The sequence below is a fragment of the Sorghum bicolor genome, chromosome 2 (genome assembly GCF_000003195.3).
Source record: "Sorghum bicolor cultivar BTx623 chromosome 2, Sorghum_bicolor_NCBIv3, whole genome shotgun sequence".
Lineage (NCBI taxonomy): Eukaryota > Viridiplantae > Streptophyta > Magnoliopsida > Poales > Poaceae > Sorghum > Sorghum bicolor.
In genome coordinates this window covers 13,978,183-13,990,423 of record NC_012871.2, presented here as the reverse complement: position 1 = coordinate 13,990,423, position 12,241 = coordinate 13,978,183, and the positions used below count along the sequence as shown (strand labels likewise).

The 12,241-nt window shown below is 45.4% G+C and overlaps 1 protein-coding gene and 1 long non-coding RNA gene across 2 annotated transcripts; one reads left to right on the top strand and one right to left on the bottom strand.

The window, feature by feature from the left end:
- Positions 6,122-7,833, bottom strand: LOC110432918. Its single transcript, XR_002450214.1, has 3 exons — positions 7,490-7,833; positions 6,635-7,386; positions 6,122-6,555 (listed from the first exon to the last, which is right to left on the bottom strand). It is a non-coding gene; the product is annotated as an uncharacterized LOC110432918 (long non-coding RNA).
- Positions 8,520-10,626, top strand: LOC8057326 (protein Barley B recombinant). Its single transcript, XM_002461835.2, has 2 exons — positions 8,520-8,940; positions 9,023-10,626. The coding sequence occupies exon 2, from the start codon at positions 9,130-9,132 to the stop codon at positions 10,177-10,179; it is 1,050 nt and encodes a 349-aa protein (XP_002461880.1). The 5' UTR covers positions 8,520-8,940; positions 9,023-9,129; the 3' UTR covers positions 10,180-10,626.

Here is a 12,241-nt window from a genome sequence, read left to right as displayed (position 1 = left end):
TAGTTCAGAAGTTATGGGATTCATGTGTGTTTTAAGAGCTGTATTGGATAGTTTTCTAACATTTCTGTGATTATGTTATTAGCTAGGATAAACTTTAGTAGTTTATGCAGATCATGTTCTCTCTTTTTCCTCAAACACGCAAGAGAGTTGTGTATCATTTCATAAAGAAGAAAAGAGAGTAAAAGGTGGAGAAAACCCCAAAAGAGGATCATGTTCTCATTGGAACATATGATTTTGGTCCTTTTGAAGTTTGAGGACCTTTTGGGCTAAGCATAGCACAAACAAGTTTTTAACGGTCAGGCTCCCTTGGGTTCCGTGGTTGTACTTTTCCCTGAATTGTTCTTATGCAGAAATTTTTACAGTTTGTAGCCATTTTCAGTTTTGTGAAATTTAACTTGCATGCCTGTATCACTTAGATATCAATCTCATGGAGAGCTGTCTATCGTTCTGCTTAGAAGTTGATGGGTAACAGAATCTCTAGCCTGATGGCATGAAATTTAATGTGTCCAATGTTTGGTATTTCTGAATTTTTAATTTGCTACATTTTGCATCTTTCATTGATTTTTTTGTTGAAATACTCCTTTTTGTGCAAGTAGTGTTTATCCTCGATTCTTGTTGACCTTATGCCATCTTTTACTCAATGAAGTTAAATTCTTGATTTTGTACAGTGTTAATGATGTGCATGGAACTTAAAAGGAAGTTCTACTGTTTGTGCAACCTTACTTGACTACTCTGAAAATGTTGCAGTACTTCTCTATTAACATATATATTATTGAGTTAGCTTGTATTTTAAGCTCCTTTTACCATTTTTTATTTTTGATAGCCAAGTGAGCATGTCATTATACTAATAACTTAGCTGTAAAGACGTGGCAGAAAGTACTGTTTGCTGATTTATTGCAAAAAAAATTACTGTTGAATGACTCAAGCGAACAGGGACATACCTTTCTTCGATCAAAAAATAACATAAGGTTTCTAATTTCTATTCTGAGAGGTTATGGAAGTTCAAGTGCATTTTGATATGTGCGTATTGATTGATTCTGCATGATTTGAATGGTTGTTTTAGTCACTGTTTGATTCTGTCTTAGGGCCCCTTTCGAACAAAGGAATCAGGACATTTTCATAGAAAAAACGCAGAAAACAAGAAAAAGAATCCCGCATTCCAAAGAGGACGTAGACTAAAAGAATTTGCAGGTTTGTTCGTAGCTGCTGCACGTAGACTAACGTCTATTTTCCCTGTTTTGATCGCACCATTTTTGTGGTCACCTATTTATTGCCACATCTTGCAATGTGGAGATAGATGGTGTCTTGAATTGCAGTTGATGCCGACTTTGCTAGCTTTCCTTGTTGATTGCAACTTCTTTTCTATCAATCCTCAACCCTAAACCAGAGTAGTATAGGTGTGTTTGGTTACTTATATCCTAAACCCGAGTTGATTGCAATTTCTACATGAAGTTCGAGCACAAACAATCTGAATAGTATAGATGCGTTTGGTTACCTATATCTAGGTTTTATTAGTGCAATTTACCTGTATTTGTTGCCCATAGAGGCCCTTATGTAGGTTTACATAGTGTTCAATGTGCTTTTGAAGTATCTAATTCGGTTGTTCATAGAGTCCCTTATGCAAATTTGTAGAGTACGTGTTTAAAGCATATCAATGTCGTATTAGCTAGTACGCTAGATTTGGTCGTATTAGATAATATAATATAGACTAACAAATTGATGGGCTCACAACAATATAATCTCGTAGTCTCCACAACTATACTGAACATAGAGGTGACCAACTAAAAATAATACTTATTTTTGCATGTACAAGATAACTAAATACCGACATATTATCTATATTTGGTTTGGATTGTGATAGATAAGATCTAATATAGGCTAAACTAATGGCACTATGTAGAACTACTACTTTATTATGTGCTTGGTTCTAGGATCCTTGATGTAGGTTTACATGGTGTTCAATGTGCTTTTGTAGTATCTAATTTGGTTGTTTATAGAGCCCTTTATGCAAATTTGTAGAGTGTTTAAAGCACATCAATGTTATACTGGCTAGTACGCTAGATTTGGTCATATAGACTCACAAATTGATGGGCTCACAACAACAAAATTTTGTAGCCTCCACAGCTATACAAAACATATGGGATGGGTTGGACCTGGTCTAGTTTTTTTTAGTTAGGTTGGAAATCTCGTGTTTGATTAATAGCAATAGGTTCCGACCTGGTTTCTTTCTTGTTTGGTTTGAGGACAATCGAATGTGGGATGAGGTAGCTGACGTGGAACCTACATGTCATCCTGTGTGCTTGTTCTCTTCTACCTCTCTCTCTCTCTCTCCATTGTCTCCCTCCCATGGTCGTCTCCATGGCTGTTGTCTCTTACGCTCTCCCTCTCTCCTATGTTGTCTCTCGCATGGTCGTTGCTAGAGGGAGCTAGGGGAGCTAGCAGGGGCCATGCCCCCCTAACACAGTATAAAAATTTTTGATAGCCCTATAAATATTCATTTGCAGCATAGCAATGCATCAAATTAGCTATTTTTTATGATAACCTTGTGATTCTTCTTTATAAGTAATAACTACATATGTAAAATATTTTTAAAAAATTAAAATATGTTTAGGCATATATTTATCACGTTTATACATGCCATTATATTTATCCACTCCTTAATTGAAATCGCTGGCTCCACCTCTAGTGTCTGATCGTTGCTCCTACGCATGCCCTGCCATCACCGCTCACCAAGCCCCGCAACCAGCCCCACCTTCGTGCCTATTGCATCTCGTCGGCCCGCACCAGCCTAGTCTCTATGGGTGTGTTTGTGAGGGTGACCCAGCAGCCCGACTGCACCCCTAGGCTGCAACTCCCGTGTTTGTTGCTTTTTGCCCACTTGCGAGCCAGGGCCATCCGGTGCAAAAGACCTTCTTTCTCTTGGCTCTAGGGAAACGACTTTTTCTTTCGTTTTTCTGCGGCCCGGCCAATTGCAGCGCTCATGCGGCTCACAGCAGTTCTCAGTGTGGATGAAATCACCTCCGCTGCTTCCCCTTAACCCGTGCGCGCCTTGGCTCCTCCGCAGCTGGTGATGGCGGCGTCCATGGCGTCGCCCCCCTTCCCACGCCCCCTCCATGAACACCAAGGCCGCCGCCACCACGCTGCCTGGGCTCCCCGCGATGTATATAAGCATGGGCAACAGCAAGGCCGCCGAAGATCCTCTGCGCCAGACCGAGCGACACCAGGGTCGTCGCCTGCGCGGTCGAGCCAAGCCGGCCACGGCCATGACGACGAGCACCATACGCTTCCTCCTCACCATCTCGTCCATGACGGTAGCCGACGAGCACCACCCTGGCCATGGCCATGATGGCGAGCACCAGACATGTCAGCGCCTAGCCACGTGACCTCTTCACGGTGAAGGTCATGTGCTCGGCCACGACAGCGAGCAGCCTAGTTGTCAATGGGGTAGAGGCGCGTCACAGAGCCGCGCCAACCACTGTGTGTATGAGACGTCGACAGAGGACGCTGGCATGAGCTTGCTTTCTGCGGGTTAGCTCTCGCTAGTGAGGTGCTCGATGAAATATGAACAAAGAGAGAGAGAGAGAGAGAGGTGAAATTGTGGTGGTAAGTCTACCAAATTTCTAGTCCGAAGTAACCGTAGCCACTTGAGACACGAACCAAACACGTTCTCACTTAAGTCGGGCTTGTCTGAACCAGTGACATAAACACGTGTTGTTGCACCATATGAGCCATGCTCGGACTGGCTAGGGTCATGCCAGGTAGCCGTGCTAGGCGGAGCCACCTTCACAAACACGCCCTACGTCTCTCACTAGGCACCCAGCGTCACCATGTTGCCACCTAGCCCCACCTCACGCGACTCGCCTCACCCCTTGCCTGCATATGCGCCGCACCGCGGCTTCACAGCTCCGCCCGTGCTCGGTAGTTGTGGCCTTGGCTCGCACGCCCGCCCGCCACCTCCCGCTGCTCTATGGACCGACCGAACAGCTCCCTCCACATCCACGAGGCCCTTGGTGCCGCTCCTCCGCGCAGCCACCATAAGTGGGTTGACTCGATTTCTCCGAATTGGCTGGCTGGTCAGCCAGGGCCCGATCCAAATGGTAGAAGTGTGTGTGTGTGTTTGATTTCATATTTATGCAGAATCGTGTTCGGCTAAGAACGCGTTTGTTTATCTGTATAGAAGAGTATGATGACCCTGGCTTAGAACCAGTGGCGTAACCAGGGGGCTAGCAGAGGCAGTGCCCCTCCCAAAGCCTAATCTTTCCTTAAATACCTATATAAATACTAATATTTATAGTATAATAAATATCAATTTCACATATTTTTTATTCAAATATGATAATTTTGGTAAAAAATAGTGTAATACTTTTTTAAAAGTTTATCAAACATATAATTATATATATTTTATCATACTAACAAAAATTGGTTCCGTCGCTGCCCTCAGAACATGGTAATGTTAACCCTTAGTCATTGTTATTGCCATTTCATCGAATATATGGAGGGTGCCGCATTCAGCAACTGCACATCACCGCCGCTCCCCTTCTCCTGCGCCACTGCAGTGGAAACTAACGTGATACACCTCGTGGCATACGCCCAGCCATCCGCGCACCACATGGATGCACTGCTCGCCGCGGCCTTCGTCGACAACTTGGGCGCCGCGCCTTCAGGTTCAGGGCCGGGCGTCGCCGCCGTGGCTCTCGTCGCGCTTAGGATCCCGATCCTCCATTCCTCCTCCCGTGGGGCACGTTCATCCTCCCGTGGGGCACGTTCATCCTCCGTGACCTGCTCCTCGCAGTTCTAGTTCTCCGCGCCTCCTCAACCTCCTCCTCCTCCTGCTCCCAGACTCCTCTGCCGACGCCGAGTACCTCACCGCGTTCCCCAACCCGCACCTCATCAGTCACCACCGAGCTCGTCGCCTTCGTGTCCATCGCAGTCGTCGTCCGACTTATTGGGCCGTAATTTTTTTGGGTTTTTTTTTATCTGAGCCATTACAATTCTTCGAAGTTGGAGAAATGTCATTACAATTCGGGTATTTCAAAGGCCTTGTTTAGTTCCAAAATTTTTGGCAAAATGAGCACTGTAGCAATTTCGTTTGTATTTGACAAATATTGTCCAATCATGGACTAACTAGGCTCAAAAGATTCGTCTCGTCAATTCCGACCAAACTGTGCAATTAGTTTTTATTTTTATCTATATTTAGTACTTCATGCATACGTCTAAAGATTCGATGTGACGAAGAATCTGAAAAATTTTGCAAAATTTTTGGAGAACTAAACAAGGCCAAAATATGCCATTACAATTCTCAATCTCCCTGATGATTGCCATTTTCTACGTAGACAAGCTGTCTGGGCCTGGGATATGCATACGCAACCAGCGTATGGACACCGATGCCCCTGCCTACCCACGATAGAAGCAGTCGCGGCTCGGTCTTCTTCTCCCGTACGACTCCGTTCCTCACCGTGTTCCTCCTTCTCTGTTCCCCTTCTCCACGAACCCAATCCCTAGAATCCATCCAGCGTTGATTCCCCTCTTGAGCCGACATCACAGCCCACGATGGAGCAGCCTAGCACGGTGGCCTGAGGTCTACTGCTTCTAGTGCTCTGGAGGCTCAGTTCGATGGCGGCGTCCAACTCTGAAGCCATGGCCGGGAAGTGGAGTCGCGGCCCCAGGAAGGCAACTTCCAGTGCCTCGAGCTCCACGGCTAGCGGTAGAAGGGAGTGCCCCTTTTGCCATGTTGCTTTGGTCCACATCCGGAGCAAGAAACCAGCGACCAGGGGTTTCTGTTCTAGCAGCTGTATTTGTAGGTTTTATAGGTGTGATGATTGGTGTGGTTGTTGCTGGTATCTGGAAGTGATTAGACTGTACCAAGTTATTTTAGGAAGTAATGTTTTGTGTGTCCTGAATGTTCCCAGAATTGAATTGAATGAATGTATGGTTCTGATTGAATGACTGAATGTTACCAGAATTATGCAATGCTATATAGGCAATCTGAAATATAATAGAATTGTTCCAAGAATTGTTCTTTTATGGAGCAATGTGCGTGTGTGCCTGTATGTTCCCAGAACACATGTATCATATATATAGGCAAGAAGAATGTTCCCAGAATTGTTCTAGGACACAAAAATAAGACCAAATCTGCAGCTGCATTGACACAGTTCAGAAACCGCAGGTTCAAATGCCATTTAGGCCATTACAGAGGTGCTGGTTCAAAGGCCATATAGGCCATTCACACAAGCAAGTTGCCATTTAGGCCATTACAGAAGAGTCACAAAATATATCCTAATTCACAAAATAAGCTGCAGATGGAGCTGCTACATTTTCGTTCAAGTTCACCGGCCATAAAGGCCATTTTCCATTACACACAAAAATAAGCTTGATTACTACCCATCATTTATCATATCAAACATGCTTCTAATAACCCGTGCTGGTGGAGCTGCTGCATTTTTCATCAATTTCTTCTTCACTGGTGTCTTTTTCTTCTTAGGTGTCTTTTTCTTAGTGGTTGTCTTCTTCTTTTTTACTTGGGATGGTCCAGCTTCTTCTTCTGGTGGCCTCTTCCTGCAACATTAGTTCAAGATTAATTTGTTTTGACACTTATATGTAGTTAACAGATGCAAATTGAGAAAAAAAATCATACCTTTTATTTGGTGCAGCGGCAGTCTCACCATTTGGTCCCAACTCAGGTTCCTTGCATGTCTTGGCAAAGTGTCCGAAACCTCCACACCTGTGACATTTCACTTTTTTCTTTGAACTGTTTTTCTCCATGCAACCTCTTATCCTTACCACTTTAGGCCTGCCCGGTCAGTGAACACATCACCTGAGTAGTGCTTCATGAAGGTTTGGTACAAGTGCCTCATGCACTCTCTGTTTTCAACCTGTGGGAAGACAGCCCCCACAGCCTTTTCAAGTCCTTTACAAGCATCTGAACATATCACTAATCCTGGAGGGTCCCCCACTGCTCTGTGCAAATTCTGGATGAACCACTTCCAGTTATCTTCAGTCTCTGTGTCAAAAACACCATATGCAATATGGTACAACCAATTATGTCCATCAACCCCAGTAGCTGAAGCCAACTGCCAAGGTACTTTCCATTCAGACTAGAAGCATCTAAACCAATAAATGGTCTGCAACCAGCCAAGAACCCATCAATGCATGGCTTCAAGGCAACAAATATCCTCGTGCAGTCTTTTATCAAAGAACCACACTGTGGGTAACTGGTTAGAAGGCACATTCAATTCATTTGCAATACTTGACAGCAACAGTTCAAGCGTTACAGACCCAAACTCCACATCTCACTTAATCATGGTGCCTTTAGTATATGATTTCCTACCATCTGAGTCTTTCGTAGCGAATCCGTGGACTTTAACCTCTACCGCGAACATACCATTCCTATCAACAATCAAATCGAGTCCCAAATCGAAGTGTAAATTGGTAAGCACAAGTCAACTACACTACATGCTCAAATTGATAACAGGGGATGCACACACATTACCTGCTGTTGCAGTCCTCCATCTCCATCGCAGCACTATGGCGCAGCAGGAAGACCCCGCCCATCGTCTTCATGGATCCTGCATCTCATCCAGTGGATGCGCCGGCCACAGACACGACACCACCAGCCGCTCCCCACCACCGTTCCACCTCCGCAGGTCTCGCGTCGGAGCTCCGCAGGTCTTCGACGGCGGCTACAGTCTAGGGTTAGGGTTCAGAGGGAACAGAAGAAGAGGAAGATGAGAGGAGACGGATGGGGAATGTCGTAGAAGAAGACCGAGCCGTGGCGGCTTCTAAACGCAGGAAGGCAGGGGCATCGGTGTCCATACGCTAGTTGTGTATGCGTATCTCGGCCTGACAGTGGGCCTAGTCAGCTTGTCTAGGTAGAAAATGGCAATCATCAGGGAGATTGAGAATTGTAATGGCATGTTTTGAAATACCCGAATTGTAATGGCATTTCTCCAACTTCGAAGAATTGTAATGGCTTAGATAAAAAAACCCAATTTTTTTTGGCGACTTATTGGGCCGTCGTTGTGGCACCTAGTACGTAGGTGTGCACTGGGCCCTGCGTGGCTGCGTGTGAGCAGCTAAGGAAGGCTAGCTAGCTATACGAATACGATGCGGAATTGCTCAGAGAAGTGGGCATTCGGCGGTGACCGGGCGGCGGATAGGGAGGTCCAACGACGGCACGGCGGCGTAGCACATAGCAGAGGATCCCGTTCGCATCCCGTGCTCTGACCACCCCCAAACCCCCCCTTCGTCGACGACTGGGTGAGCGGCGCCGACCTTGTTCGTCGGGTCCTTCGCCGGCGACGAACATCACCAGGTGAGACCGCCCCTTCGCTTGCCCATTCCCTCCCTTCTGTGCTGAACCGAGCATCCCCAAACTCTAACTGAAGCAGTTTATATCTAGATCTGACCTAACCATTACAAATATACTCCCTCCGTCCCAATAAGAATGTCGTCCTAGCGTTTGGGCGTTGTCCCAAAGAAAACGTCGTTTTAGAGCCTGAGGCCTACAAGAAAAGGCTGCATGCCTACGGCTTTTATTGTTTCCCTTGGTTCGAGTCGAAGCCTCTCTTCCCAAGCGAATCGAAGCCCGAGTCGACGAGGCAGACCTCCGCCCAGATCCGCCGGAGCAGGCACTTCTCCGCTCGCACCCGCACCCCCTGCCAGCACCGACGCTCCATCTCCTCCTCCAGTGGCCGCCGGCGCCCCTCCACTTCTCCCCTAGCCCCTCCACTTCTCCGCCGAAAGCTAGTGCGTCTGAGATCTGGGAGCGGATTCCACTCCCTTCTCCTCCCCCGACGATCCCCTGCCTCGTCTTCTCCTTTGTCGGCGTCCTCCCTTATCTTCTCCTTCGCCGAAGATCTAGCCCTTCCTTCACACCCGCCAGAACTAAGTGGGGTCCACCCAGAGATCTCCGACCATGCCCTTCTCCTCTCCCCACGAGCGGTTGGTTACAATGTCCTGCGATTTTGTATTTTTAGACCTGCTTCTTATGGTCTGGTCTGATTGTCAAAATGGGTGTGTGTAGGGATTGCTGATTCCGCAGATGAGCTGATCAGAACCGCGAGAAGGTTGGATTTTTCTGCTCCTTATTGCGGTCTTTGGAGGTGGATTTGCTGTTCTGACAAATCAGAGATGGACGACGATGATGGCAGCCTAGGCATTCGGAATTGGGGCTTCTATGACACTGTCAAAGGCAACCTCGGCCTGCAGCTCATGTCGTCTGCGCCACCTGACCGGGACACAAAGTCACTGCTCCCGAACGGTGCCTTCTTGCAGCACCATGGACACCACAATGCCCCACACCAGCTCCACATGCAGCACTCGCTACATTCCCGTGGCCCCGCTGGTGGTCGAGCCTCTGGTGGCATGCCCACCGAGTCGCAACCTATTCACATGGACTTCTCACGCAATGAAGCTTGGTTGCACCAGCCACACCACCACCAACGTCCCCGTGAGCAGAGGGTCCTTCATTCTCGCCCTATTGGGCCAGATGGACATGTTGGTCATCCAGGCTATGGTGGCCATCCTGCGCATGGTGGACATATTGTGCATCACCATCCTACTGGCTATGAGATGATATCAGATGCACAGCATACTCTCCAGATGATGCAACCACAGCTTGAGACACAGCTTCAGGAGCCTCCTCCATGTAAGGAAGAGGAAGCGCCACCTCCACTGATAGAGGATCACACTGCAGTTAGTACCGGGCCACCTGTGAAAAAGAGGCAGCGGGGCCGGCAGCAGAACCGGCAGCCTAAGTCACCAAAGCCTAAAAAGCCTAAGAAGGCTGCTGTTCCAGTGGAGGATGGAGCACCCAATGGGCATGCGCCCCGAAGGAGGGGACCTAAGAAGACTGTGGGGATGGTGATTAATGGTATTGAGCTGGACCTTGCCAACATACCAACACCAGTCTGCTCGTGCACCGGATCTCCCCAGCAATGCTACCGGTGGGGTGCAGGTGGCTGGCAGTCTGCATGCTGCACAACTTCTATATCTATGTATCCACTTCCAATGAGCACAAAGCGCCGGGGTGCACGTATTTCTGGAAGGAAGATGAGCCATGGTGCATTCAAAAAGGTGCTTGAGAAGCTGGCTGGTGAAGGGTACAACCTTGCTAATCCAATTAACTTGAAGACGTTTTGGGCTAAGCATGGTACAAATAAGTTTGTAACGATCAGGTAAAGAAATAGGCATGCTATGTTTGTCGCTTTGTAGGTTGTAGCAGGTCGGATCCAGCGTAGGTGCTGGGGGAGGTTGAGCCCCCTACACCTGCTCGGAAAATGGAGTCCCCAACAATTTTATGCATGGATGAAGAAGTGAAAAAATGGAGGAAGATGAGGAGAAAGAGAAGTGCCCCCCCTCCACCCTAAATCGGTGATCCTGGATCCGCCACTGGTTGTAGAGCTGTAGTTAGGCCTGATTTATTGCTTGTATGTTTTTGTGCCAATCTGCAGAATCTGTAGGATTAGTTTGTAGCCATGTTCAGTTTCAAAAACTAATTTTCATGCTTATTTTGAGCTTCAGATGTTGACCCAATTGAAGTATGTCTGTATCCTTCACTTTGCAAAATTTAGTGTAACCATAATAGTCTCTAATTTAGGTGGCATGAAATTCATTGCATTAATTAAATCTGTGTGGAAGTAATGGCATTATGTGGAGGATTTGTGTCTTTGTCTGCTGGAAGACATTTACCAGCACCTTTTTTTGGAAATAACTGTTAACATATTAAAATAAACTTGACCACTGGGGGGTGACACTCCCTGGCATTGCAATAAGAAGTTGTACTAGGGTTTGAATGCAAAATGGCAAGGGGAGACCCCTGATCACACTGCTCTTACCGGTATAACTTGTGAGAAGCTGGTTAAGTGTTAACTTATTGTATGGCATATCTTTAAGTTGTGTTTATGAAGTACTTATATTATGTATTTGATGTCTTACAATTCATACTCAACGGATTTAAGAAACTAAATCTTTGACCACATCTTCATACCTCCAGCAGTCTGTGCAAAAGCAAATATTGTCGTTTCTGGCCTTCTTGCTCACCGTGAAATGTTTATAGAACTTTGGTTTTAGTTCATCTATTTTCTTGTCAAAGTGCTGGTTGGCATATACTTCCTCCCATCATAAACATAAGTCCATCTATGCTTGTCGTAAGTCGAACTTTTTTTTAACTTTGACCACTAATATCTAGCATTTTATTTAGATTGGCAACATAAGGTTCACACTACTAGATTCACAATAACAAATACTTTCGTAATCTATAAGTCTTTATGTTTGAGATATATTTATGTAAATATTGCTAGATAAAGTTCAACAGGTTTGACTTAGGACAAGACCAGATGGAATTATATCAGCAGTCTGAGGAAGTAGTATTTCTTCAGAAAGGTTATGTGGAGGTTGTGCTTAACTTTTTTTATGGTATTTGGTTGCTATGGTTCCATAATCCATGTTAGAATAAAGAGGCTATCCTTGAGCCTAGGAGGCTAGGACCATATCTTAGTGTTGTGGTTGTCAAAAATGGTTGAGAAGTCAAATTTAATTGCTTTGGCATTGAGATAAGTGTCTTTTCCAAAACATTTTACATCAAGTGTTCAGGTGTTGAAATATGGTTATGAAGCTTGAATGAACAATTCGACTGGTGCAGCAGATTTCCAACTGTATGACAAATGGATCTTTATAATGCAGTATTTGAAAATTTGTAATTAGTTCGGTTCTGTGCAGGTTGTTATTTGTATATGCTTAATGAAGAGGCTCTGTTTTAGTCGATATGTTTATGATTTGGTTCCTGGTTTGTTGAATTGATATCTGGATGCAACAAAACTAAGTAATCATCCGGTTAGTTGTTTTTGTAATTGTTATCCACTGCAGGGAAATGCAAAAGGAATTAAGTTGTTTGCTTAATCTGGTTGAACTACTGGGGTTCTAGTTTTCTTTCATAGGTAAGTTGGTATAATACATCATTAAGCTTTCTCTTTTAGTTCAGAGCTTATGGGATTCGTGTGTGTTTTGGATAGTTTTCTTTTTCTAACATTTCTGTGATTATGTTAATAGCTAGGATAAAGTTTAATAGTTATGCAGATGTGGTGATTGGATCATGTTCTCTCTTTTCTTCCTCAAACATGTCAGAGAGCTGTGTATCATTTCATTAAGAAGAAAAGAGAGTACTAGGGGAAGAAACCCCCAAAAGAGGATCATGTTCTTATTTGAACATATTATTTTGGTTTTTTGAAGTTTGAGGACCTTT